Source organism: Hypomesus nipponensis, chromosome 21 (assembly GCF_054491055.1).
Source record: "Hypomesus nipponensis isolate SF chromosome 21, ASM5449105v1, whole genome shotgun sequence".
Classification (NCBI taxonomy): domain Eukaryota; kingdom Metazoa; phylum Chordata; class Actinopteri; order Osmeriformes; family Osmeridae; genus Hypomesus; species Hypomesus nipponensis.
The window spans coordinates 6,016,114-6,043,075 of record NC_140381.1 but is presented as its reverse complement, the minus strand read 5'-3'; the positions used below and the strand labels follow the sequence as shown (position 1 = coordinate 6,043,075).

The 26,962-nt window shown below is 45.2% G+C and overlaps 5 protein-coding genes across 5 annotated transcripts; 4 read left to right on the top strand and 1 right to left on the bottom strand.

The window, feature by feature from the left end:
* Nucleotides 1–5,306: 5,306 nt before the first annotated feature.
* On the top strand, nt 5,307–7,538 carry sp6 (Sp6 transcription factor). The gene has a single exon (XM_084685745.1). The coding sequence runs from the start codon at nt 5,639–5,641 to the stop codon at nt 6,545–6,547; it is 909 nt and encodes a 302-aa protein (XP_084541871.1). The 5' UTR covers nt 5,307–5,638; the 3' UTR covers nt 6,548–7,538.
* A 1,577-nt stretch (nt 7,539–9,115) lies between these two features.
* On the top strand, nt 9,116–12,243 carry cwc25 (CWC25 spliceosome associated protein). Its single transcript, XM_084686153.1, has 9 exons — nt 9,116–9,320; nt 9,647–9,819; nt 9,932–10,168; nt 10,305–10,374; nt 10,459–10,607; nt 10,755–10,821; nt 10,999–11,204; nt 11,446–11,613; nt 11,701–12,243. Exons 1-9 carry the CDS (start codon nt 9,303–9,305, stop codon nt 11,813–11,815), a joined length of 1,203 nt encoding a protein of 400 aa, XP_084542279.1. The 5' UTR covers nt 9,116–9,302; the 3' UTR covers nt 11,816–12,243.
* Nucleotides 12,244–12,454: 211 nt separating this feature from the next.
* On the top strand, nt 12,455–14,742 carry psmb3 (proteasome 20S subunit beta 3). The gene is made up of 6 exons (XM_084686155.1): nt 12,455–12,611; nt 13,149–13,333; nt 13,477–13,584; nt 13,847–14,024; nt 14,273–14,367; nt 14,566–14,742. The coding sequence occupies exons 1-6, from the start codon at nt 12,609–12,611 to the stop codon at nt 14,612–14,614; spliced, it is 618 nt and encodes a 205-aa protein (XP_084542281.1). The 5' UTR covers nt 12,455–12,608; the 3' UTR covers nt 14,615–14,742.
* Nucleotides 14,743–15,662: 920 nt separating this feature from the next.
* LOC146237619 (phosphatidylinositol 5-phosphate 4-kinase type-2 beta) lies at nt 15,663–22,724 on the bottom strand. The gene is made up of 10 exons (XM_084686152.1): nt 22,048–22,724; nt 19,207–19,304; nt 18,554–18,650; nt 18,125–18,277; nt 17,825–17,971; nt 17,166–17,204; nt 16,806–16,919; nt 16,454–16,712; nt 16,169–16,272; nt 15,663–16,038 (listed from the first exon to the last, which is right to left on the bottom strand). The coding sequence occupies exons 1-10, from the start codon at nt 22,189–22,191 to the stop codon at nt 15,958–15,960; spliced, it is 1,236 nt and encodes a 411-aa protein (XP_084542278.1). The 5' UTR covers nt 22,192–22,724; the 3' UTR covers nt 15,663–15,957.
* A 370-nt stretch (nt 22,725–23,094) lies between these two features.
* Nucleotides 23,095–26,669, top strand: LOC146237618 (polycomb group RING finger protein 2-like). The gene is made up of 9 exons (XM_084686154.1): nt 23,095–23,358; nt 24,048–24,175; nt 24,306–24,402; nt 24,618–24,673; nt 24,868–24,997; nt 25,235–25,277; nt 25,449–25,547; nt 25,686–25,766; nt 25,886–26,669. The coding sequence occupies exons 2-9, from the start codon at nt 24,058–24,060 to the stop codon at nt 26,264–26,266; spliced, it is 1,005 nt and encodes a 334-aa protein (XP_084542280.1). The 5' UTR covers nt 23,095–23,358; nt 24,048–24,057; the 3' UTR covers nt 26,267–26,669.
* Nucleotides 26,670–26,962: the final 293 nt, after the last annotated feature.

The window sequence follows — 26,962 nt, the reverse complement described above, 5'->3', positions numbered from 1 at the left end:
GGCACCCAGACCACAGCTGAAAGATTTAGGGTTTGAAATTATGGGGTGTCCTGCAGTTAAAATGGAGGTTGGGGCCGCCAGCATGACTGTGCATCTCCAACAAATGCAACAATTTACAGGGAGGTTGCTGCCATCGCCTAACCCCAATACCTAGCTTCTCCCTGCTGGTGTAGTCTGACAGTTGGTTGAATTTGAGGTAGACCACTTTGACAAGTCGACATTCTGTGTATCGTTTCTGAAATAGTTGCATCAAAGTTGATAACGTTTTCATTGTCAGTTGGGCGTGATTGTTTGATATGAAAAAACCACAAACATGAGCAAACGATTAAGACGTACACAAACTTTAAAGACGCACACTCTGAAAAGAACTGTCAAACATGCCGTGTAAACAGATTTAAAACACAAGCAGAATTTGTAAGACCCTCTTGTAATTGACCTAAATGCACTGTAATTAAATGTTATTAAACAGTCTCTTTTTGAATCAGTGGCATTTTCATCCACAAGGAAATATGCATGACTATTGAAAGACATTGGTAAACATCATTTAGGCTGTGTGTGGTCTTCAATTCAGCAACCTGATCCCTGCAGTGTGTGTGTATACTGTATCTGTTTAGTGCTGAAACAGTCAGTCATAATGAAACAGAAAACACATACAAGTTTAAACCCCTTTCTATTTGATAATATCATTTAAGTGGTGTTTTAGATACATGTTTGGAAAGTAGAGAATTTAGTTACCCCGAAGAACTTTTTGTTTTCAAATTGTATTATGTTGTCTTATGTTATTTTATAATGTTATTTTATAAACATTGGCACTGGATTAATTCACACCGCAAAGGTTAAGTTGGACCAGTCCCCCCCCCCCCCCCCCTCGATTTTATTTGACAGTTTGTCCACCACTTCACGGCCAATAAATGATCTGTGACAATATCACCCTCTTACTTTTCCTGATTATTTGAAGAGCTGATTTACAGTAGGCCAACTGTTAACTGTTTACATAAGAACGGATGGTTGTTATCAGTTTAAACTCGGCATTTAAAAACTGCTGCTTCAGGAGAAGGGTAGGCGTGGAGAAGAAGAGAGGAGATGGCAGCGACCGGCCTCCCGACGGCCTGTCTGTGGTGTCTGTTTGTCAGTGTATTTGAAGTCGCTCCACCAACATGCTGTGACAGGAAAGGAATTAACTGAGCACGGGGGGGGAAAAAAAAACCTTGCATAGAAAGAGACTGATAAACTCCTATGTCCTCTGATGTGCTTCTGTGTGACATCTGTGTGTGGTACAACATCAGTTGGAGAAAGGAAAAGGTAACGCTTTTTCTTGACTAACTTCACATTTGTCTGACCCCTCTGTGACATTGTTCCCTGTCTGGAGGAGTTGGATTGATTTTGAATGAAATATACTTCACAGAAGATATAAATGCATATGGAATTCATCAACAACACAAACGATATGTCAACATGCCACTTTGATTGGTGTATAGCTCTCTGTGTGGTCAGAGTTGAAGGTGTTGAAATCCAGAACACTGAAGCATTCAGAGGACACATCATTTGTTCCCACATAGCAAGTGACATTATAATGCAATGGCCAAGGACGGTACTTGTGTCACCATTGGTTTAAACTCAGTAAAACTATGCATTTGAGCATGGTTCACTGAGGCAGAATCTTGTGTTTACATGTGAGAGCGTTACACTAGCACGTTTAAAAACGTGTAAACTGAGTTCATCTGTCTTTTTTTACACGTTAGTCACATAGTTACTATTCTCAACTTCCCAGTCACTGCAAATGAGACATGAAGACTGCTCTACCTCCTGCCGCGCAAGCCGATCTTCAAAGGACAGACACACCAAAAGAAGGTGGAGCCAGGAAAAGACAAGATACATAGGCTATCATAAACTTAGTCTCTAGTGACTGTAGCGTTTGCTTGTGCACGAAAACATTGTCCCGCTTTGTCGGTTTGGAGATGGACGAGGCGTTGTGACGCCTGAGGATACTTTCCTTGTTTCAGAGAGTTTTTTGTGGAGAAAAATACAACTGACCTCAGCGGCTGTGACCGTTGACTTTCGTGGGAGTAGAGTCTTTAAAAGTAACGCATCCTCATCGCATTGCGAGATAACTGCGGCGCAACAGGTAACCATCAACTAATTGTTTCTACTGTATGTGCAAAGGTTGAACAATTAAAGAGGTGTCCTATTAACTGAAGCGGGTCTATCATCGTGACATTTGCAATCATTGCAACTACTGGAACTTTGTCAGTAAGAAGTCAATGTGTGAGGCCAGACAACAAGTTAGGACTAAAGATAACCATATAATTATATGAATAACAAAAATATACAAATGCTGCTGCTGTATTGTATAGATTTATATTGGGAGATATGTTTTACAATGCTAATAGTTTATTATAGGCTATATGACAAGTGACCTATTAATATAGGCCTACATTTCTCTTATATGTTAAACATAAATAATATTATTTTATTGGATCGACAGGTTGAATCAATGCAGTTTCAAAGGTTGGTAATGGTAATAAAAAGTAAGTATAAAAATGGTAAAAAGTCAGAAATTAAAATCAACTCTTGAATCCCAAAACATTTAATATAAATAGAATTCATAAAAGGGAAGCACAATTTAGGATATCCTCCTTACCTAACCATAACCCTTCCTATCTTCAATTATTATACAGTTACAATTTGATTAGTATGCTCACTGAAGTGACTCCAAGACATGTTAATGAAGCTTGATTTGGTATACGCAGTTCAAAACAATATTTTCATTATCCGATCAGCCATTTTAACATGGGATTTGGAGTTTATGGATCCCCACTTAAATGACCCCTATTTAAGTGGGTCCGAAGCGTTTGAGAGACACAAAAGGAAATGAGGCTAACTGACCGGATCATTCTAGTTTCCTAATGATGTAAATGCTACACTGTAGTTAACAGGCCTCAGGGGCCTCCATTCACTGACGTCATGCCCACTGACTTATCCCAGACGTTATATCCTACGTCAAAAGGTTCTCATCTAGTATACACAGTACGCTATTTATTTTCAGCATTCAAAACATTAAGTGTTGTGAGTTATATTGTCGTATTGCTATTACATGCCAACCTGATAGGACTGTAACGTGTTCCTACGACGGTGAACTGAAGTCAAATCCCAAAAGACCATGTCACACATCTGTCAGTCAAACGGCTCTGCAACAACCGATTACAAGGGCCTTACAGATCATTCGTTTGAAGGAAATGAAATGATTCAAATGAATAATCAAGCTCGGACTATGATTCACACTCGTTGCATTCTCACTTCATCTGAAACGTTTGTCTTCTGGAATTCTCCCATGATGCTTTGCCCTCCTGGAGGCTCCTGTCTGCGTTAGACTTGTTAACTGGGGCCTGTGCTGGGTCTTGGTCGGGCAGGTTTTACGACCCGGGCCCTGTCGTCGCTCTGTCCCCCCTCCTCCCCCCTCTGCCTCCCCCCTTCCTCCTCCTCCCCCTCCTCCTCCCCCTCCTGCCCGGGGCCCCCTGGCCAGCTGTTTCCCTGACGATCCTCAGAAGGTTGCAGCACCTTTTGTGAATGAAGGAGTAGCACTCTGCTGTTTGTTTATCTCCTGTCTGAGGGAAAGAGAGAGAGAGATAGAGAGAGAGAGAGAGAGAGAGTGAGAAAGAGAGAGAGACAGGGAAGGAGACCCTTCTCTCGCCGTGTGTCTGTCTTTGGCATTCCCCAAAAATTACAGAGAGAGCACCGCACTTGCCGGCTCCAGGGGGAGTGTGAAAAATAAATCATCTTGACCTTTAACATCCAACCTTTAATTACCAAAATTCCAAACAAATCCTTTTTACGATTTCATTACGACTGGAGTAACATCTCCTCGCAGTGTTTGAGAGAGAGCCGGGAATGGGCTCAAAGGATCGCTCATAATCCATTTGGTCTTGTCTGTTTTGAATCAACAAATTGAGATCAATTGAAAAGATGGGAGTATGGGGCAACGTGTGTGTGGGGTGGGGATTGGGCGGGGGAAGGGGGGGGGGGTTGTCCTTGGATTATCTAGCTTTGAAGGCACCAGACAAGATGGTCTGAACATCTTCCATTGAAGCTTGACCTCTGGTGTCTTTGGGCGACCTTTGCTGTTAGTCTAGTTTGTCCTCTCAGATAGGCGATGGTATCACAACCATAGATCTGAAGGACTTAAGAGACCAGACTCTTTAACTCGGGGACTGCTGTACTGTTTCCTGCAGTAAAGATAATTGCTGGGCAAAAGAACGTACTGGGCTACAAGTTTCTTAGAATCACTTTTGTGTTGTGAAATAAATAATAATCTGTACAAGTTAGGTCTTAACCTCTGGATGTACAAATATGTACTGTAGGTAGAATCACCCGTAAATATTCCATGACAGCCCCTAATGTGGGGTGTGTGTAATTCCACTAAGGTCCATTTGGTAGTGCGTACTGCAGCATATTGAGCACAGGATGCTATTTTAGAGCGTGCTCCCATAATTATATGGCTAAAGTAATTGTTCTGCTGTTATTGTTGGACTCCAGCTCGCGAGCTACCGACTGCCGTCAGTCTGCAACTATTGACGCTTCCTGCCGCCAGTGCGGAGGGGGCGGGGTTACTTTACTGCTCTCTTTTTGTCACTGGCCTCCAGGGATGTTGTTGTAAATCATGTGTGATTCATAAAAAAACAAAACTGGTTCGTCTGTCTGCCAGGCTTCGTCTTCAGCAACCTCCGAGACGTACAAATAGACTTTGGCCTGCAGCCATTACCTCCCTGGAACTTCTTCCTTCACCGCTCCTCCACTGCTGTCAACACCTCTCTCTCTCTCCCTCCTTCTTCCCCCCTCCCCTTTCCCTCCCACCTCCCTCTAGTATTTAGCTCACTCCTCCTCTGCACCTCTGCACTGGGCTGATGAAGTTGTTTTCTTTGCTCTTGTCTTTGACTGTCCTCCATGGGAAGTACCTGGCAGAGAAATGCATGTGGCAGGTTTCTGTCTGGACACGTCTCTCTCTCTCTCTCTCTCTCTCTCTCTCTCTCTCTCTCTCTCTCGCTCTCTCTGTCTCTGTCTCTCTCTCTCTCTCTCTCTCTCTCTGTCTCTATCTCTCCCACTCTCTCTCTCTTTCTGTCTCTCTCTCTCTTTCTATCCTCTTTCACCGGCTCACTCGCTCTCTTTCTCCATCTGTCTTTTTCTTTTCCCCGGCCACGCAGCGTGAGAACTGCGGTGGTCATGGCGACAGGGAGGCGGGACTGTCGGGGGGGGGGGGGGGGGGAGTGTTTACATGTGGTTGGAGGATTTGGGTTCAAGTGTTTGCATGTTTCATGTTTGTTACTCTCCCCCCACCCAGGTTGAAGTGACTGCACACGAAAGACATGGATTCAGCAGTTTCGTTTGGAAATGCATAAAGCCGTTTGAGTAACATTTGCGATGATTTCATGGCAATTTCATAATTCGATTACTGATGTATCACTTCTTTTGTCAACAGCTCTGTCATCCTGAAAGAGACCCCTCAACATCTCCACCCTGCCATGTTGTAGTCAACTTTGCCCTTCCTTGTGAACCAAAAGACCAGCTTCATCCCTGAAACCAAAGACCCTCCTTCCACCTCAACCGTTCTTTCCATCCTCCCACTGACAGAACAGCTGTTCTCATGGCCCACCCCTATGAGCCATGGTTAAGGACAGCTCCCTCTGGTGGCAGCTCAGAAGAAATGAACGTACCATCCTGGTGGGACCTCCACACCGGGGCAGGGAGCTGGATGGACCTGCAGGCGGGTCAAGGTGTGGGCCTGCAGGCTGTGGGCCCCGGGAGCTCCATGGGCCTGCAGTCTTCCCTGGGGCCGTACGGCTCCGAGCCCCAACTGTGCACGCTGCCCCAGGCCCAGCTGGCCCCGGCGTCCCACTCGGCTCACCTCTACCCCCAGGACGCCTTCAAGATGGAGCCGCTGGGCCCGGAGATGATGCAGCCCGACCAGTACTCCCTGGAAGAACCGCAGGAGGGCGCCGCCTCAGTCCGGCCCAAGCCCCAGCGTCGCTCCGCCTCCCGGGGCTCTGGTCAGGCGGTGTGCCGGTGCCCCAACTGCGTCCACGCCGAGCAGCTGGGCCAGAGCATGGACGACGGGCGGAGGAAGCACATGCACAACTGTCACATTCCGGGATGCGGCAAAGCGTACGCCAAGACCTCCCACCTGAAGGCCCACCTGCGCTGGCACAGCGGAGACAGGCCCTTCGTCTGCAACTGGCTCTTCTGCGGCAAGCGCTTCACCCGCTCCGACGAGCTGCAGCGCCACCTGCAGACGCACACGGGCGCCAAGAAGTTCAGCTGCGCCCTGTGTCCGCGCGTCTTCATGCGCAACGACCACCTGGCCAAGCACATGCGCACGCACGAGGCCGTGTCTGGGCCGGGGGAGGAGAGGGTGAACGGCGAGGGAAGGATGGAGAAGGGCTTTGATACAGCTCCACCTCAAACCCCATCTCATGGTGGCGCCCCCGAGGGCTCTGAAGCGCCACTCAAAGTCAAATGTGAGACTGACCCCACACTGACTGGGCAGTCCAGCTAACTGTGTCACTTCCTCTATGGGACGCATCCGAATGCAGTAGGCTACTGTTAGCCCTTTATCAGAGACAAAGGTGTAGTGATGTTCTAGTGAAAAGAAAATACCTAGACAATAGTTTTTTTTTGTGGTTTCCTAGATGCATTAGGTTTCATGCAATAAATCCACCTGTCTTCTGAATAAAGAGTGTCACTTATTGTTAGCGAGAGAGTGGGTAGTGACATCATTCAGCCGACGCAACAACCCAAAGCAATAACACATCACCACATCAACACCAACAGAAGACAAGCTGTCAGGTGACTTGTTTGAAGGTCCATCCATCTGAACCAGACCGGAACCAAACATTGCTGCTAGGTGTTTTATGGCTGCTACCATTATTCCATCCAAAAAAGACTTGGGGAAGGAGTTAGACTGAATGTGGTTTTCCAATGTGTTTACAATAAAACCCCTTCTAGCTAATTTAAGGCACAAAAGGCCCCAAGAGGGCCCAAATACCTTTCTGTCCATTTTGCAAAACAACTTTGGGAAGAGCAAAGGAAGAGCCTCACCACAGTCGGAGTGTTGTCTGTGTCTACGCTCTCATCTTTGGTCATTCCTTTCAACCTTTAATGTCGCAGCCTACTACTGTATGTGAAACACTGGAAGCTTAGACACTGTAAGTGTGTACACATACCATGGTGTCATGTACTTTGTGTTGCTGAATAAAGACGCACACCAAGCACCACAATAATTTAGATATGGATGTGCTGTGTTGGGGACTCAAATAATGATTAAGGTTCCCCAGTGACGGCAGGAGATCAAATAGTAAGGCACTTGATAAGCAGTGAGAGCCAATTCAAAAAGATAACTGGTTCACCGCACAGTGGAACCTATGTGTCACTGTTTGGAAGTACAATGTAATTGTCCATTTATCTCCCATTGTGACTGAAGCACTAGCCTCTCAATGTCGTGCAGCCACCACTTATATCTGCAGCAGGCAGTGACTGTTACAGAACATTCTGACTAATGTTGACGCCTTGTCCTCTGAAGGTGAGGTATCATTTGTTTATTTTACAAGCTGCACAAGAACATTTTATAATTGAATAAAAAGGCTGGGTTATTTGGGCTGTAGGTTGTAGGGGTTAGCTTGATACATTTAGAATCATAAAGAAACTTACAAGCTCAACATTAACACCCACCGGGAAAGAGACTACGATTTGTGTAAAAAAAAAAAAAAAGAAAGAAGAAATAACAATATTCATTGAAGAAACACTCCAGTTAATTGTGTCACTCAAATGCTCATAATTGTCCGAAGCTAGTTTAAGAACTGTTAAAGAGCATTTTGATGGTCATAGACCCTTTTAGGCTACTATTGTAATTTCTAGGTGTTTGTGTACTACAAAAACACATCTTCTATGAGCGTTTAATGTGCAAAGTTGCCTTTTTGTAGTAAATTAAAGGAAAGAAAGACAATTCATTATATTACTAATATTTTCCTTTTACCTATTACTATAGAAAATGTTCTTTCGATATTGGTCTATAGGACTATTTTGAAGACAGTTAAAAGATTTTGAGATACTTCATTGCTGTAGGTAACAGAGATAATTGTCTGTAATAAGATTACGTTTTTGCCGGAATCATTTAATTTCTGTTGGATGGTTCATTTCTTGTAATGTTTCTGCTGAAATGAAAAATAAACAGACCATATAACTAATGTGTCTCTTACGATCACTCTGTATTACCAGATTTGGATGTGTTGTGTGTACTGCATTCTCAACTTTTTTGTGTGGAAGAGGATCATTTACATCGTAAAGGTATTTTTGGAATCATCAGGTCACACGGATCACACAATCCTCAGTATCTCTGTAACAAGGTAAGCCATTTGGGGGGGAAGGAAATGGATGATGACTAAGATAATTCAAGAAGATGAGTTGGGGATTTATTTGATAACAAAATAAATATAATCAAATATACATTTCCAACCTGAGGTATACTGTCTCTCAAGGCCGTAGCCATGGAGTCAACGTTGGGGAGGACAAATTACATTTTTTATGATAATTTTGGACAGTTAGCGTGGTTGCCTGTTGTAGCATAGCACATTTGTATTTTTATATCAACATATTGGGGGGGACATTTTGACAAGATTTTAATATTGGGGGGGGGGTGGGGTACCCTCCCAATATATATTATGATTACTGCCTTGCTGTCTCTGTGACGACACAAGCAACAGTATAACATTATCTATAGCACTTACTCTCAGGAACAGATGTCCCTTCTACAAAGCCAGAAGACTTAACCTTAACTATAGGACCCCTTCTTCTACTTTTCCTTTAAGCTCCCAGAATTTGAGAGATGGAGGCACACCAGAGGCGCTGCGCACCCCATTCAGAAGAATGACTTCTGCTATCGGCAAAGGCCACTGTATGCCTTGTAAGAAGTTCAATACCTAATGGTTCAATCAATAACATTGTACACATGTTATTGTAGTCCTTGTTTGCTCTTGCTAAATAATCAGCACGGTAGTGACTGTATGTGGAACCCAAACGAAATGGTAGCGTTGGGGTCGAACAACAATCTGAGTGGAACGCCTCGACCGGAAAACGAGTCAACAAACACCGGAAAGACAAGGCGATGGGCACAAGTCGCATTTGCTAAAAACATTGTTGGGTTATATGTTTGATAATTAGCTTGAAACGTTGTTAACTGTTATTTACAAGTTGAAAACTCGTCACTTATTCATACTTGATTTCTTTGTCTGAAGAAGAAGACAACCGTTGTGAAAATGGGAGGAGGTGACCTCGTAAGTATTATCTAATATGCTCGCTTGCTAGCCGAAATACCAAACATCGATACTCCGTTTGTTTTTATGATAATACAGAAGCGATCTATTTAGTTAAACCTGTAGATAACGTATCAGTTGTACATCCAGTGTTTATTGTATACACCAATAAGATAGTTGCTAAATGATTGTCTCCACCCAATGTTTATAATGTGTTTACTATCTAAGACAGGACCGTTCGTCGAACGTCGTTTGATAATATATATATATGATCTAAATCTATACCTTCATTTTTACTGCTATGCTGATAATGTACATCGCATAAATATTTGTCTTATTTCTGGTAGAATTTGAAAAAGAGCTGGCATCCCCAGACTATGAAAAACATAGAACGGGTTTGGAAAGCCGAACAAAAACACGAAGCTGAGAGAAAGAAAATCGAGGAGCTGCAGAAGGAACTGAAAGAAGAGAGAGCTCGAGAAGAAATAACGAAATTCGCCCAGGAGACAGGAGCTCTCAAGTATGTCACACTTGACTTGGTAGAACAATTACACCGGATACTGAATCAATACCATGCACTTGTTGTTCTAACAATAAACAATGGACTGTGTTCCCCCCCCCCCCCCCCCCAGGAAGAAAGATGACCGGCTGGACTGGATGTACCAAGGCCCAGGTGGGCAGGTGTCTCGCGATGAGTACCTGATGGGCCGCCCCATCGACAAGCAGATTACTGAGCAGTATGAGGAGCAAGAGCATGGCCCGTCTGCCCAGACCGGCCTCCTGCCCGGCTCCATATTCAACCCCTCAACCACTGCCTCCAACCTGGACCTGGCTGCCAAGATCAGAGAGGACCCCCTGTTCGAAATCAGGTAAACCATCGACTGTGTGCTGTTCCATATTTAGTGTTGCTGTGCGGTTATTATACGATAGTATACATACTTATGTCACCGTTATTATTTACTATCAGTCTTAAAAAAAAACTGCTAAACACTTTCTATGTTTAAGGAAACGAGAGGAGGAGAAAAAGAGGGAGGTCTTGACCAACCCTGTGAAAATGAAGAAGATCAAAGAAATGGTAAGAAAGAAAGGAAATGGTCTCATTCGGTCACATCTGGCTCCGTGGTAAATTGTCAGTCTAAATGGCAATTCCCTCTCGCAGCTGAGACAGAATCTGGAAATGAAAGACAAGAAAAAGAAGAGGAAGAAGGACAAGAAGGAGAAGAGGGAGAAAAGAGAGAAGAAGGAGAGACGAAAGGAGAAGAAGCACAAGAGGAGCTCAAGCTCTGACGAAGAGGACAAAGAACACAAGTACAAGTTTTTTTGTTGTTTTTTTTTGTTTCACGAATGACTTACAGTAGTATTGTCATGCTGTTCCCTTTATTTGGCAGAGTTGGAAGCAAGGGATGGGAGGAAGATCACGTGACGGTTGATCATGTGATTTGCATTCTCTCTTAGGTCTTCAAAAGAGGAGTCTTCGGGAACCAAGTCACGCTCCCACCACATCCCTGGCTATGGGCTCCTGGTGAGAGTCTCTCAGAATTGAAAATACTGTTGTAAAAACACAAACAGTATCTTCATGTACACTATAAAGGCAGTACAATCTTAGCAACTCAACAGCCAACCAGGTCCTTACCCTCTGTACCAGTCACCTCACTATGACCTCATCCCTCCTCATTATGACCTCATCCCTCCCCACTAGCATCCAGCCGGTAGGCATCACCAGGCCTCTGGTCCTCCCAACCACTCCAGGCACCGTTCCCAGGAGAGGAGTCACTCTCGGTCGCCCCAGAGGACAGACAGAGACAACGGCCACTCCTCCCACAGAGAGGACAAGAAGTTTCAGCGCAAAGCCCCGGGCCCACAGAGTAATCACCACCACAGACATCAGAGTAACCATGGCTCTAAGTAAGAACGCCCACACAGCACACCACCTGTGACTAAAGATGGAAATCACCCCGGGACTTTCCTTGTGTCAGTCAATTCATCCCTGAAATCCATTCAAATATTCGAAATAATTGATGCGCTGTATGTTCAGACCGATGCAACACGATGCAAGGCATGGGCAAGAGTGCATGGCAACTGGTGGAAGAATCCAATCTGAGGGTCTTTTATATTGTTCATGTGGTTGTTCCCCCCCCCCCCCAAGGCGCCTCTCTGCGGAAGAACTTGAAAAGAAGAGGCAGCAGATGATCGAGTTTGCCAAGCAGAGAGAGGAGGAAAGGGAGAACAACGTCCGCCATTACAAACAGCAAGACGAACAGGAGAAGGAGAGGGAGCAGGCCGGAAAACATGGCCGCTCCGCCGGCTTCATCCAGTAAGTGACGCTCTCCCTTGCCCACTCGCACGGTTCGTGACGCACTCGTCCTGGTCATCTGAAAATGCTGCTCTTTTCGTTCTGCAGCAACATGAAGCTGGAGAGTGCTGCCACCTCATCCGTGGAAGACAGAGTCAAGAGGAACATCCACTCCATACAGAGGACCACGGCTTCCCTGGAGAAGAACTTCATGAGGAGATGAGAACCACAACAGGAAAGAAAGGGAATGGGATAGGATTTTCCGAGATTTTTTTCTAGAAATCCACCACATTGCAATGTAGATACAGGTTGTGTGGGTTTAATGTGAATACAAGGAGAGTCTGCAGAAAAACCTCATATTCACTCTCAGGCCTTCAATAAAGTATGCCAGTCAGAAACGGTGTCACTGTCATGACCGATACAATGCAAAGGATCTGTAATTACCAAATCACTGACCACCAGCAAGTTACACAGTTATTTACGGCAAACTTACATTACCTGATATTTGTTAAGTATAATGTTTTCCCACTAATGTTTTAAGGTCTTTTTTTTGTCACAAACCCTTTTTTAAAATGTTTTTTAAATGCGTTTCAGTGTAAAATGCTGTAAAAAGAAATATATATACCTGAATTAAACAAGTTCTGAAATTAATATTCTTCTATGGGGATTTTGTCCAAACCCAAGTTGTATCAGTTACTTTAAAGGACTTTTACTGTTCACCGGCATTGAGAAATTGGAAGTAAATGGTTTTGTTTCACTTCAGCACGGTGCAACCAACCACCGTGCTCTTTTACGCCCATTGTTTACGAAAGCCAGTCATATTCAGGGATGCTGCCAACAACCTTTTCATCTGACCAATCACTGTTTAGCAAGGAGCCGCGTATGAGACAGCAAGGTTGACTGAATTCTGTAGCCTCAAATCGTGTAGTCACTGTGGGATTGCTATCGGCAGTAATTCAAAACAACAATAAACTAGATAATTCAAAGGTTTGGGAGGACACATTAACGTTTTCAGAATGGTAAGATCATATTGGCAATATTCAAATGAATCAGTGTAGAAATAGTGCGTAAATTACTCATTCGAATGCAAAAGTTAATTTCAAACTGTCAGGCTAAGTAGTTAGCCAGCTCGTTAGCTAACTAGCTACTACAAGCTAACTACTGACTGTAGGCATCTTTTTAAACACTAAAGTGAGCCAAACTATCTCCAGTTTAGGGGCTTAACTTAGTATTACATTGCCTCTTGAAATTATTTCAAGCTAGAAACCTTGATCTCATTCCGTTTTAGTACATCCCCACAAGCGTCCTCACTGATTCCAGTTGTTAACATTAGCTAGCTATCTAGCTAGCCAGATAGCGTACAGTAATAATGTAATTATGTGGTGGAACTTTTTAAATTGGGAATCGAATTCAAAGGTGCACTTGTTCAGTTAAACATGTGTACTCCAAGTCTTGTATGGCTTGTACCTCCTATAATTATGTTCCAGTGAGTGATAAAATTAAGGCAAAAGTACTTAGTCACGATTGTTAACCTCATTTTTCTTCCGACTATGCAGTCCATTATGTCTTATAACGGAGGCGCCGTCATGGCGATGCGAGGGAAGCAGTGCGTGGCGGTGGCAGCGGACAGGAGATTTGGTGTGCAAGCTCAGATGGTCACCACAGACTTTCAGAAAATCTTCCCTATGGGAGACAGACTCTACATCGGCCTGGCAGGTCTGGCCACTGATGTACAGACAGTGTGAGTTCTCTCAGTCTGGGTTCACTCTCCTCCCCACACGAGGCCCCTAAAATCAACCTTTCACGTATGGCGTGAATAACAAGCCCATTCAAATGGTCACCAAAGCCTATGAAGAACTTGCCCTCCATGTTTCTCCTCCTTAGATCCCAAAGGCTGAAGTTCAGACTGAACCTGTATGAGCTGAAGGAGGGTCGTCAGATCAAGCCGAAGACCTTCATGTCCATGGTCTCCAACCTGCTTTACGAGAAGAGGTGAGTCCACAAAGATCACGTCACACACACAGGCCCAGTTTCCCAGATGGAGATTAAGCCTAGTCCTAAAGTAAGAGAGAAATCAAATGAAGATCTCCACAGAAAACGTTTTTAGTGTAGAACTAGACTTGATCCATGTCTGGGAAAACTGAGTCCTAGCGTTTCCCACATGGACCCAGCATGTCACATTCCACATAAAACAGTCAACTGTTCAGTTTTACAGAGATGGTCCAATCAAAGGCCTGTTTTCCCCTGCGCCCAGGTTTGGGCCATACTACATCGAGCCTGTGATTGCGGGTCTGGACCCCAAGACCTTTGAGCCATTCATCTGTTCCCTCGACCTGATTGGCTGCCCCATGGTGACGGAGGACTTTGTTGTGAGCGGCACATGCTCAGAGCAGATGTATGGCATGTGTGAGTCTCTATGGGAACCAGATATGGTAAGATGTGAATGTGTGTATTGCATGGCCTGATTCTTACTCTGAAAGACACACACATACATGCACTCGGCACCTGGTCCCTATGAGTGGAAGTATGGCGGGTGTTTGAGAATGACACGTTAACCCAGAAGAACTGTGACTGTGATGGTCATCAGTCATGGTATGAACGGCATCAGATGAACAACAACAGGAGTGGGAAAGACAGGGGGGGGGAGGGGAAGTCATCATTAATGAATGTGTCTCTGCAGGAGCCTGATGACCTGTTTGAGACCATTTCCCAGGCCATGCTGAACGCCGTGGACCGAGACGCAGTGTCGGGCATGGGAGTCGTAGTCCATGTCATGTGAGTCCTCTCTCTCTGTCCTGCTGTGTGGGGTCCTCATCGTGCCTTAATGAAGTGTCGGTCACCAAACTGCCGTGTAACAGATATGAGACGTTGTTATATCTGGAAGATGTTACTTTTCACACTTCACCAGTATCGATGTGTGAAGGGTGAGTCATCATGTTCTGGATACTAATGCTGAATCTCTGTGTTTGGCAGTGAGAAAGACAAGATCACAACACGCACCCTGAAAGCCAGAATGGACTAGAACTCTCTGCTGCTTCATCCACTGTTCTCCCAATTCTTCTTTTTTTGTAAAAATAACTGAAACTTGTACTGTTCCTTTTCTTATTGAGACATTATTCAATAAATGAGTACGTGTTACAATACCCTGAATGCGTTTGGCGTGTATTTCCAGTCGAGTCAATGACATGCCAATCCCAAAACACAAGATAAAACTCCCTTTAATATGCAATGAATCATTTTCAAGTAACTTTTCTGTTCTAATGTCTGTTGGTAACAAAACAATACTGTATACAAACACAAATGCTACATTAATGTAAACAAGATATAAAAATGATTCTTATGGTAATAAAACAAGTATTTGCTTTAGAATTCCCCTTTTTATGTGATTTTTTTTCTTTTAACTGACCAAGTTCATGGTTAAAACTTTTAAAAGATTTCAAAACAATATGGCAACGTAACATTCAAACACTTATGTTTTAGTCATAATGCTCAGATGCTAAGTTCAGTGGTTTGACGTTTTGACTAACTGGTGGAGCCATGTACACTTTTAGCCATGCATTTTTGATATTGCATTCATTTACCTAATACCCTTATATATTAATTTACCTCCTATGGACGTCCAAATACATTTCTGTTTGTTGTAGTCCTCCTGGTTGTCCAGGAGATGGAGTCTGAAAGCCTGCTGGCTACAGTTTTAGAGATTCATGCAATCTGACCATTCATCTGCGTCTGTGCGAAAAAAAGGAGGGAGAGCGTATCTGTGTGTGTGTGTTTGTCTTGTCTGTGTGTTGGTGTGTCTGATAAAATAAAAAACAACAACAACAACAACATCAACAACATGAACAGAAACCAAACAGACGGTACTAACAGACTCTTACTGCTGAAGCTGACACACTCGTTCAAGGCATTAGTGAGACAGTTCCCGTGCTGGCGTGAGAAGGAATACAAGGTGGCAGGGGAGGCAAGGGGAAAGGGGTCGCTCTCCTCAGATACCGTTCCAAACTCGTTTGTGTTTTACAAGCTTCCTGTGTAGAACATTCAGACTGAGGAAGCAAGGGGGGGGGGGGGGGTAGTAGGGGGGGGAGGGCACATTGCTTTTTTTTTTCTCTCCAGAAAGAGTCCAGCACCCCCTCTCTGTGGGACAATATTGTAACAGCCTCATCTCTGTGCATCTTTTCTTTCAGTCTATCCTTCCCCAAGCTGACAGGGTACCAGCGGGGACAGGGGGCGGGGCTAAGCCAGGGCTGTAGGTTGGACAGGAGGGGTGGGGGGCTGGGCTAAGCGCCAGGGCCGTAGGTTGGACAGGGGGCGGGGCCAATGGGTCTATGACAGGGTGTGGGTTGGCTGAGGGGAGGAGGGATGATTCTATGATAGGATGTTGGACATAAACTCAAAGAATCTTTTGGAGTACTGCTCTGGGTTTACGGTGGAGATCTCAGCCCCAGCCTGCGGAAAGAGAAGAGGGAGAGAGAGGGGAAAAAAAACCAAGGTATTCAAGATGATTTCGATACATCCAGTATATTTTGGCAGCATTGCTGTTGCTCGATGCAGCCGTCCCCGCGGTCTCCCCACTCACCCCGTGTTTCACAGTTTTGGCAGCGTGCGCAGCTTTCTTCTTGGCGTCGTAGTGCGTGAGGATGTCGATGATGGCCATGAAGTACACCTCCTTCTTCACGGCGCCTACGACCACAGGGCAGATGGGGGACACGTGAATACGCCGGGCGCCTCCCTCGCCCCCCCCGTGACGGTCGTTGCTTTGCACTCGGCGACAACCCCCACCCCACCCCACCCCACCCTCGCCACAACATCCCCCCCCCCCCCCCCCCTTCAGTCGAGGGCGATGCCCAGGAGCGCCTCTTACCGTCATGGCTCTTGATGGCGTAGACGTCCACCGAGGGGTCGAACTCGCCGGGGCCGAAGAAACCGCCAAAGTTCAGCGGGTTCCCGGGGCTGTCGGGAGGGGTTCCGAAGGAGCCGGTGAGGGCCCCCCCCAAGCCGTCGTTCTCGTACTCCTCCTCCTCCCCGCCGGCCTCCACCTCCATCTCCTCCTGTTCCGCCCGCTCCACGTCGTGGATCCCCACCAACAGGCTGTAGTCCATGATCTTCAGGGTGGCCAGGAACTAGTGGACAACCCGGGCGAGAGATCAGACAGCTTAGCTTAGCTGTTAGGGTAAATGGGTCAACAGGGTGAAAACGCTGGCAACCGGCCCTACCTCGACGTCGCGCTTTAACTTCTCCAGGAAGTACTTCTTGTTGTCGTCGCCTATCGGCAGCTTCTGGCCCTCATTCAGGAAGTCGTTGTCTTTGAAGGTTGGGAGTTCCTTCGCCTAGAAAGGGGAAATCGAAAATTCAAGTTAATTCGCTTCCGAAACCAAAATGAGTCTATCCCCTCTTCTTTAAGAACTCTGCATGCTATCTTTGCGATTAGCGATTTGAAATACTAATATATACACTTAAAATAAAAATAAAAACACAGGGCAATGATTAACATGGGGATCCTTCAAAGAACATTGTGGATTTGTTGTGCTGCTGTTGTCATACCCAACACAGCCCTCTCATCTAAATGAACGCACCTTCTCTTTGTCGCTGGCTTCTCTTGAGACAGTGGATCCCTGGGGAGGGACACAAACACAAAAGATTGTAAGAGAAAGCATTGAAAGCGCCAGGCTTTGGCCAAATCTTTTCTCTCTCCGTCTGTCTCTCTCTCTCTCTCTCCCTCCCTCCCTCGCTCACTCACTCCTCTTTCTCCTGACAGCGTGGTTATAAAACTGTCATGGATTTAGAAAGCTGAGTTATTTTCCCCCTGGGAGAGAGAGAGACAAGAGAGAGAAACAGAGAGAGGCAGGCAGACATTTGTTATGATGGAAAAAAGGGGAATTTGGAGCCAAGAGCCATGATGCTGCAGCACCGTGTTCAGTGTTGTTGCCAACTTGCCAGGGCATTAGGGAGGTGGCCAAAGCCTTAGTACAGCAGCACAGCTCTTACCTCCAAGTCTTAAAGAGTCTCAACTCAAGAAACTCCCCCCGGAAGCTAATCACTAGATTGTACACCTTCTTTCCTTTCGGGCATTTGCAACTCCTCTTTCCTTTGTATGGTTCGTGTTTTAGTCCTACTAAAGGCAGCCTTTTCAACTGGGTGGATCTGTACAACTGAGAGCTGCTGTGAGCGGGTTACTGCCGGCCCAGAGTCGGGGGGGGGGGGTGGCCACACGAGGAGCTCCATGGGGGCCTACCTTCAGGTCGTACTTGCGGTGCACGGTCAGCCGGTGGCTGAACACGTTCCGGGTCACCACCATGTAGGTCTCCACGCCGTCCACGGTTAACCGGTACATGCCCAGGAATTGGGGGAGAAGGGTGCTGCCATGACACTCCACTATAAACTGGGGACAGACGGCGCAAGGAGGAGGGGGCGGGGCAAGAGCAGGGTTAGGTCGGTAGGTTATGTGGGAAACTGATTTTCTGTATTGCATCGCAGGATCTCGATTGCCATGTGACGCTCGGCAACCGCGAAGGAGACGCCCCCCCCCTCCTACCTGGTGGTACTTCTTGAGGATGTTGTGCATCTCCGCGATGTCCTCGCTCGACACCGTCTTGATGACGAAGCGGTGGTCGTAGCTGGACAGGAAGCGGTTGCCGAAGCGACCCTGGGAGTCGCTGTTCAACGGCGCGCTCCTCGTCAGAGAGTTCTGAAACACAGAGGCCGTCGTGCGTCAGAAAAAAAAACCCTACGCGGCGGCTCGTCCTCGCCAGGCTTTTGTTACCGACGAGAGCCTCCGATTAAAAAATAAATCTAATGTAATTCCTTTTGAGCGAAAATAATGAATTCATGAGGCCTATTCATCTGGCCCTTGATAATGAATTTCAAGCAAGTCTGGCTTCATTGTCCTCTTCTCAAGTATCCCCCCCTGGTGCTCTAGATCTCTCCTCTACCCTTCCTCCTTCGCCCTCCAGGCGAGCCTCACCTGGTAGTCCTGGTCATCGATGCAGAACCTCTCTCGCAGGTTCCGGAACACCATTGGGCAGTACTCTTTGAACTTAAAGCGACTGGGCAGGTTTTCTCTGGGAGGGATGAAAAGTGTCGCAGAGAGAGAAAGAGAGAGAGAGAGAGAGAGAGAGAGAGAGAGAGAGAGAGAGAGATAACGTTAGCCTTGGTAACAGATACAGGGTCTGTCTCTGTGGTGGATCTACTGAGAGAAACCCAGGAGGAGATGGAAGAGGCAGTTCCCTCCAGTACAGGCGCATGGTGCTGATGGTGATTTGCATTGCAAAGCTGCTCAGTTAAGTGTCAACAACCTCCACAGAGACCAAAGCCACAACAGCAGAAGACATCCCACGTAAACAAGATAAGACACATCTTCCTTTAAACGACTTCGCTTATTACTAATTACATACTACATCACACTGGGTTCAAAGACACAAAAGGAGGTCATTTGGTTGACAAAGCCGTAACTATTTATAAGCAGAACAATAATGTCCGACATCTTCTATTCCAAATTCATTTATTTATGTACTGCTCCATTGCCTGTTGTCTTGAGTTAAAAGGTGTGGGGGGGTTGTTTTAACGGGGGTGTAATCACTAGACAAGACACAGTGGGAACACCCTGAAGACACCTACTTGTTAAATAGGTGGTTGTCCACTTTGATCTTACTATAGGCTTTAAAATCATCCGGCATCAGCATGACTGGTACAGGAACGTTGCTTAACTCGTTGATCTGAAACAGAGGGGAGGAGGAGTAACAGCACAGTGATCAGAATAGAACGAGCCGAGGGTGGAGGAGGAGGTGGTGGTGGTGGTGAACTCGCTAATCCACCCGGCCGTGACCAAGCCCCGCGTTGCAAAGTAGATCACGGAACGTGTTTACCAAGCGGGGGCAAATCATTAACTCCCAACCAAAGCAGAGTGACAGTGATTCCTCCCAGGTCTGTGCTCATCATGCCGACTCTCCTATCTGCTGGAGCACATCACTGACAGTAGACCACCAGACAGACTCCCAGAGCGGTGTCTATTCATAGATTTATGACAAGAAAACGGCCAGACAAGGCAGTAGAAAGGAGGGAGGGAGGAAGGGGGGGAAAGTGAATGAATGTTTCAAAAGCAAACAGAAGATAAGGATGCCAAGGAGACGGGTCTGGGGTGAAAAATGGAGGGAAAGTAGGGAAAGATAACCTGGGTGGGAGTTGGAAAGGCTACATGTGCGCGCGTGATGTTCGACCGGGTGGGTCGTAACTGATGTTGGATAAATACTGATGTTACACCAGGCTCTCTGAAAGACCGCTTTAAGGGACAAGACACCCAATCAGCTGTCAGAGTAAATCTGTTGCAAGCTCTCGTCCAACACGCCTGAAAGGTATTCTGTTGCAGACCTGGCGTACCCTCCAACAGCGGTATCAGTGTTATTACAGGCGTAAACCCCAACAGCAAAGATAACCCTTCAGGGTCCAGACAGCTCAATGGATTCTGTCACTGGTGTGAGGGGAGTAGCGCGCAAATGATTCTCTGCACTCAAACCTGGCATCTGGTGACATCATGATCAATGGGACTGGTTCAGAAGGATTGGGTTGTTTTTTGCGTCAAAATACCCTTTAGTGCAGCCTGTTTTATGGGAAATGACACAGGTCAGCACCGATGACCAACCAAACCTAAAAACCGCAGACTAAAAACCTTCAGAGGGGAAATAATCGGAGACATCTTGAGAGGAGCAACACCGTGAAGGTTCCTCTCCTCCAGAAACATAATGCAGAAAAGTGCACACCATAATATCGGCTGAAGACAATTTTCCAGTCAGATAATTTAACTATGAATACAATCTAATAAAAAACAGCATCAGTCCTGGAACTTGGTGTACTTGTCACAGGTAATATGAAGCAGCCTCCTGCACTGATCTCCAGCTTCACGACCCAGGTGGTATTAAAAATACTTTTCATCTAGTTATGACTGACTGAGGAGGCCAGAGCTTTGAAGGGAGAAAGGCCGTTTGAAGTCTTTCTGAATCAGCCTCCTACCGCCAACCTAAATATAATATCTGTCAAACACGCACGCACAATCTCACCTTGCTCATGGGTGATCATTACAAATTCATGAATGCACCACTGAGCATGATAATTGAAATGTCAATATGTACGGTTTTATAGATTTAAAGAATGTCATGTTTTATTTCCACGGTCTGGAAATTCCAGGCAAAATAAAAATATTTCCCGGGCTGTCATCTCTAGCTCTCAATTTACACTCTCGTATCAGATGCACGAGATGTTTGATATCAAGTTTAGAAATTACAAATAAGGAGTAATGTGCTGTTTCACTTTCAGGTAATAAAGCAGGTATAATTAACTGGATCATTGTCATATGGGTGTTTTGTGAGACGGTTTGAGAAATCCCATAATAATAACAACAACAACTGTCAAACGATAGACCTTGTACAAATTACTGCATAAATCACATGAAAAACGATGTGTGTGTGTGTGTGCAAATCGCGCACATTAACCAGGGGATCAACAATGCCTCTGCTCATTCCAATCCTGCGGAAATCCTGAACTGTAAAACTCAGGGATTATATTCCCATCTGGAAGATTGATCCAGATGTGTCAATCAAGGGGATGACGGAGTAGGTGGGTCAAGATTTCTGGTTTCACAAGGCAAAGGTACCGTTGATTAAATCCAGCATCATTATCATCCTCACAAAGCCGTTCTTCGTTCTGACATGATATTAAGATACCGTGAGGTCCGCCAAAATATGAACGCGCCGCTCTATTAATAGGATATTGCTAAATAGTGTCGTGTTACATTACCCCAAATACTGTATGCATGAGGCTACATATGCGAGATTGTGGCGCGCCATGTAGTCGTTGGACTGCTACACAGTTACGCCGTTTAAACAATAGACAGCAGGCTGCAGTTGTGGTTCACTGTAACTTGCTCTCACAGTCACACCCCTCCCTGCTGCCTCTCAGCTTGCGCTACAAAACGAAGGCTGCTTGCATTGAGCTAGTCGTCCGCTCAGCTCACGACTTGCTCCTTAACGGAGTAAATCTCGTATTATTTACACTACAACTCGTTGGCTGTGTTGCATCCTGTGTACCCAAGGATACATGAATAGTACGTTTAAGAATTTTAATTTTAGGCGTCAACAGCATCCAAACTGACTGTCTCCATCCAAAACGCACGCGTCTCGCACATCAATGCGAGCAATTTCCCGAATTTACATTCGTGACAGACAGAAAGGTGTGCAGGTTTAGCTGAGGAGTTAAAAGATTTCTGCCAAGAATTAGACAACTAAGTACTTGGCTCTCATCCATGCATTAGTCCGACATTGGATGGGGCTGCAAAGTTGGCTTGATAGATGAGGCAGCTGGCTAGTTAGCCACCTAGCAAAATGACCAGAAATAACAGTAAAATCAAAACAGCAGGGACAAACGAAACAACTTGCTAACTTGGGAACATGAACAAAACATATTTACCGTATGGTTGACACCCCACATTAAAACGCTGAGAATAGGCTCACTTGCACGGAACAACTTCACTTTCTGTCCTATAAAATGTTTCTTTTTCGTCTTCGTTTTGCTCGCGCTCACCGGCGCTACGCTGGTACAGTTGGATGACATGTCTCTTGCTTGGACTATTTAGGCAACGCAAGACAGCACTGCAATGAAGCAAGCTTGCAATTAACCCTTCAGGCAACTAGATTTGAAGTTAAGAGCGTAATATTTATAAGTGCATTATCATGTTCGTTGTCCGATTCGCAGTGTCTTTGAATCAAATGAAATTCCGTTGTAAATCAACGGGATTGCATTTTGCGCCGTCACCACCCTTCCTCCCAAGCAGGCCACGGTTCAGTCCGGAGCGGCGCACAGACCAGCTGGCATAGATAGCTAGCCGGCCATCTAGCTACAGGCAAGGTTGCCTTTAGATGAACTGTAGTCTTCGCTGTGTTGTAACAGAGCTCTTGTATGGGCGACTTCCCTCCTCTCTGGTGTCGTGTGAAGCCCAAAACGTTTTGAGGTGATTTTATTTTGAGGTTAGTAATCCCATTATGATGCGCCTGAGATTGTTGTCACCAGTTTGGAGCTTTGGGGTCTCCTCAAGATGGCGTCTAGACTGCATTTCGCAGTGAAGTGCACCTCCATGAGTTACAAATCTGAACTGCAGACGCAATTGATCCCTGTAGTTTTTGTGTGTGAATACATGAAAGGCCGACGAAAATCTTTATGGTGAATCCGACACTAGTGGCTAGAAGAGGCTATGAATAGGGGATTCTTGTGAATTATATCTGAAGCTTACCAAGACACGTAGAAGTGAAAAAAGACCCACGATTAGTGAGGGAACTAGAGTAAAACAAGACACATTTCAATGTGTGTTCGTGATTGTATGATGCTATTTTAAGATCAACTGGGAAACTCACTACAAAACTCACAACTCGAATTGAATCAGACTTCGTCTAAATCTAGGGGGCGTGGTTGTGTGGTATTTTTGCATGCGGGCAAATTGTATTTGTCTAATATAAAATAAAAACTTTGTGTTGGTTAATTATGTAGTTTGCACCCGCGTGGAAATATATACAACGCCTACGGAACTTTAGTTAAGTTTAAAATATTCTAAATCCTGTCTGGTCACTGAAAAGGCAACAAAATAATATCACGTGATCATAATGGGCAGTCCTCTGAGTGTGGTGAAAAAAGCCATTTTCTGGCGCTGCTGCAAATTCTAAGCAACTCCAAATTATTTACCTGGATTTACGTCTATATGAAGGGGTAGTTTACATGTCAAATCAGGTAGGTCTAAACCATCCGTTATTTTTGTCTCAGTCAACGCAATACACAGTTTCGCTAGAACACACCACAAGGTGCACGGTGTCATATTTGGATTCTCCCTTGTTCGTCTCTGATACGACCCCGTCAGTGAATTTAAGATGGCTGCTTTGTACCCCAGTGTTCTTTTCGGGGTTTTATTCCCCCCTTTACCTAGCCATTGCATCTGTACGTTTTTCTAGTTTATTGCCGAACCAAGTAGCCTGCGCACCGGTGAAGCAAATGTTCTTTGTAGGGCCCCTGATTCACAACCATGCGATGCACGAGAGGTTACACAGGCGCAATTGTTAGGTCTGTCCTGTGCTGTAGACAGTTCCTTACGATTTACCACCTCCAACTAATAAATTAAATCCTGGGATAAATGTCGCAATATATCTGCCGAAGTTATTGCAACGTATGGCACTGAAAATGAGGACCACAAGCGTTTTCAGTGAATTGATATTGATTGTTTTCAAAGGACACATGGAAGACAATGTGTCACTGAAAGCATATACTAGTTCTTTGTAAATACGCAATATGAATGTAGGGGGGAAAACAATTCGTCAAACATGGGTTCTTAGCTCAAATCTGTACCATGTTAGCATACATTTAATGAATTTGACCACAAAACGTTCAAATATCTTTATGTTGTTTAATGTATGTTTTCTTCGTAGATCCTTCCAGATGGATAAAATGCAACCCAACCGAATTAAAATCACAGACCTAAATCAAAATCTCATATGCCCACTGTGTGTGGGCTACTTCATAGATGCCACAACCATTGTGGAGTGCCTGCACTCATGTAAGCTCTCTAAACCCCAAAATGACAAAAGTTTAGCCTATTCACACCAGATTACTATGTGGCTATTTCTGTGTGACTTGTATTAAGTTACTGACCTACTAAAGCTAATTGTCTGATCTGTTCTCTACAGTTTGTAAGACGTGTATTGTTACATTTCTGGAAACAAACAAGTTTTGTCCAAGGTGTGATGTCCAAGTACACAAGACATGCCCCCAACTTAGTATCAGGTAAGTCGCATGTCACATTTTTATGTGTTGATGTGTGATTGACTGAATCAGTCTTTCCTCCTTACGTTGTTTTTGACAAGATGATCTGATGAGTACAGTAGGATCAGTAAGTCATACCAGGCTACAATAAGCTTGACAGTTGTAGATTTAGGTGGAAATGGTCTTTATGCATGGACTATGTCTCATACAGCTTCATAATTTATTTCCCTTTCCAGGGCAGATAAAACTCTACAAGACATTGTTTATAAGCTTGTTCCAGGGTTATTCAAAGGTAAGAACAGCTAAGAAGGTGGTTGGATTTCAGTATTTATTTGGAAACAAGTATGCCGTAGCAAACAAACACACTGTTGAGGATGTCTCAGTGTTTAAATGTAAACTATGGTATGATGACAAAACATATGTGATGTCTACCAATCAAAATCAATTCCACGGAAGTGACTTGTTTTTATATTTTGCTGTAATCAGATGAGATGAAACGGCGACGGGACTTTTATGCAGAGAACCGTGTTCTGGAGCCCGGAGAGGTGGTGGAGACCTTTAACATCGCAGAGGATGAAATCATCAGTCTTTCCATTCAGTTCTACGAGAAAAACAAGTCAGTACCCAAGAGTGCGGGGTGTCTGAAGTCACATCCATTAAAGAGTGACTCACCTAAAATGAGTGGATTATGGTTAGGGTGAATGGGAAATACTTTTTTTTTTTGGTCATGCTCAGAATAAAAGGCTGTGTTTTTAAGTTTTGCTGACTAATCTTGGTTTGTATTGATTTAACATCAAAATCTTAAGTATTGTGGTTATAATGCTTACGTGTGCTGTGTGTCATTTACCTATAGAAGTGAGAGACCACCACAACCTTCAGACACAGATGGCGACAAGGTAAGAGACACTTCAAACACTGAACCAATACGTGGTAGACAATGTGCTGCATCTTAATGTCAGTATTCTCCTTCGGATTTTCTAGTCCAGCTGTTTCAATGCCTGCCCCCTTAATCCACTACCCTAGTTGCACATTTCGATATTCTAAGCATTTTTTCCCCTTCTCTTTAGTCGAATGGCAAGCGATTCCTGCAATGTCCGGCGGCCATGTCAGTCATGCACTTAGCCAAGTTCCTCCGGAGCAAGATGGACATTCCCAGCAATTATCGGGTAATCCACTTCAGCCTTTTTGACTACAGTATGTCTAGCACAGTATGCATGTACATACTGTCATGACCCCATGAGAAATGATTGGTTGTTTCATCATGGATTTGATTTCAACCGTTAAGATGTTTTACTTCTCCGAAGGTTGAGGTCTTGTATGGAGATGAACCTTTGAAGGACTACTACACCCTAATGGACATTGCCTACTTCTACGAATGGAGACGAGTAAGTACATCTTATCACACTAATTCTGTTGCCAAAATGACTTTTGCTTCGTACGTGACTTTTTTTTATTGTACAGCAGAACTTTGAACTGGCGCCCCTTCTCCTCCTTCCCTCCACAGACTGGACCTATCCCCCTGCAATACTGGGTCAAGCCCACCCGGAAACGTCGAAGGCCATCCCAAGCTGCCGCCCAGGCCCACTCCGACGGCGTGAACACGAGCCACACGTCAGAAAGCGACTCCCCCTGTGACAAGGTCCACAGCCCTGCCACCCTGCCCCCCAGAGCCTCCCCCCTGCCCAGCCCCACGCTCCACGGCCTGCCGCCGCCCCTCCAGAGCCCCAACGGTACAGCCGAGCGACCCAACAGCGCTCAGCGGCTCCCCCTGGCCCCCAAGTTGGGTAGCAACACCCGGAAGGTGACTGTCAATGGCAACGGTTCTGGAGCTGCCACAGAGGAGACGAGAGGAGGGGACAAAGGTTCTTTACCGCCCCCGACTTAAAACATCCACATCCAAATGAGTGGGAGGACAATGACATTTTTAAATTGCCCCCCAAATATCAGTTGCCCCTCGAATGGACTACACGAGGAAGCAAGGGGAGGAAGCAAGGGGAGGAAGCAAGGGGAGGAAGCAAGGGGAGGAAGCAAGGGGAGGAAGCAAGGAGAGGAAGCAAGTAGAGGAAGCAAGGAGAGGAAGCTGTCCGTCGTGAGATACAAAAGACAACGGTTGTGATTGGGCCTCAAGACTAAACAGCAGCCAAATAGACATGTGTATATGTGTGTGTGTGAGTGTGTGTGTGTGGTTATGTGTGTTAGACTAGTACAAAACACACATACAAAATGTACAGTATGTATCCAATGTGAGCATGTGTGCATACATATGTATAAAGTATCTTTTTATACAAGATATTGTTATTGTTTTGTATTGTATATGCAGTAGGGCCTCCCATTGATTTGGCTTAAATATTAGCTTAGGCAAATTACTGAAAGGCATTGCGATACAAATGACAGCATTTGATGACTGAAGGCAATATGTTTTGCCTTCTCCTTGCCAGTATTGTGACAGACTGACTACACTTTTAAATGGTTTTAATGGCCCAAGCTCATTTCAAGAACAATACCTATTAGATGCACTTTCATTGAGTAAAATGCAGACTAAACAGGACACCTTTTCATGCGCTTTGCAATTACAAAAGCA

Bases quoted from the DNA above. Each gene is read 5' to 3' on its own strand.
- sp6 (XM_084685745.1), top strand. From the start codon at position 5,639: ATGGCCCACCCCTATGAGCCATGGTTAAGGACAGCTCCCTCTGGTGGC.
- LOC146237618 (XM_084686154.1), top strand. From the start codon at position 24,058: ATGGATAAAATGCAACCCAACCGAATTAAAATCACAGACCTAAATCAA. The intron at 24,176-24,305 runs GTAAGCTCTCTA...TGTTCTCTACAG, and splicing joins TGTGGAGTGCCTGCACTCAT to TTTGTAAGACGTGTATTGTT. The intron at 24,403-24,617 runs GTAAGTCGCATG...TTCCCTTTCCAG, and splicing joins TGCCCCCAACTTAGTATCAG to GGCAGATAAAACTCTACAAG.
- cwc25 (XM_084686153.1), top strand. The intron at 10,169-10,304 runs GTAAACCATCGA...TCTATGTTTAAG, and splicing joins GACCCCCTGTTCGAAATCAG to GAAACGAGAGGAGGAGAAAA. The intron at 10,608-10,754 runs GTACAAGTTTTT...ATTCTCTCTTAG, and splicing joins GAAGAGGACAAAGAACACAA to GTCTTCAAAAGAGGAGTCTT.
- LOC146237619 (XM_084686152.1), bottom strand. From the start codon at position 22,191: ATGTCATCCAACTGTACCAGCGTAGCGCCGGTGAGCGCGAGCAAAACG. The intron at 19,305-22,047 runs GTAAATATGTTT...CCTCTGTTTCAG, and splicing joins TGTGGGGTGTCAACCATACG to ATCAACGAGTTAAGCAACGT. The intron at 17,972-18,124 runs GTAGGAGGGGGG...GTCTGTCCCCAG, and splicing joins TCCTCAAGAAGTACCACCAG to TTTATAGTGGAGTGTCATGG.
- psmb3 (XM_084686155.1), top strand. The intron at 13,334-13,476 runs GTGAGTTCTCTC...TCTCCTCCTTAG, and splicing joins GCCACTGATGTACAGACAGT to ATCCCAAAGGCTGAAGTTCA. The intron at 14,025-14,272 runs GTAAGATGTGAA...GTGTCTCTGCAG, and splicing joins CTCTATGGGAACCAGATATG to GAGCCTGATGACCTGTTTGA.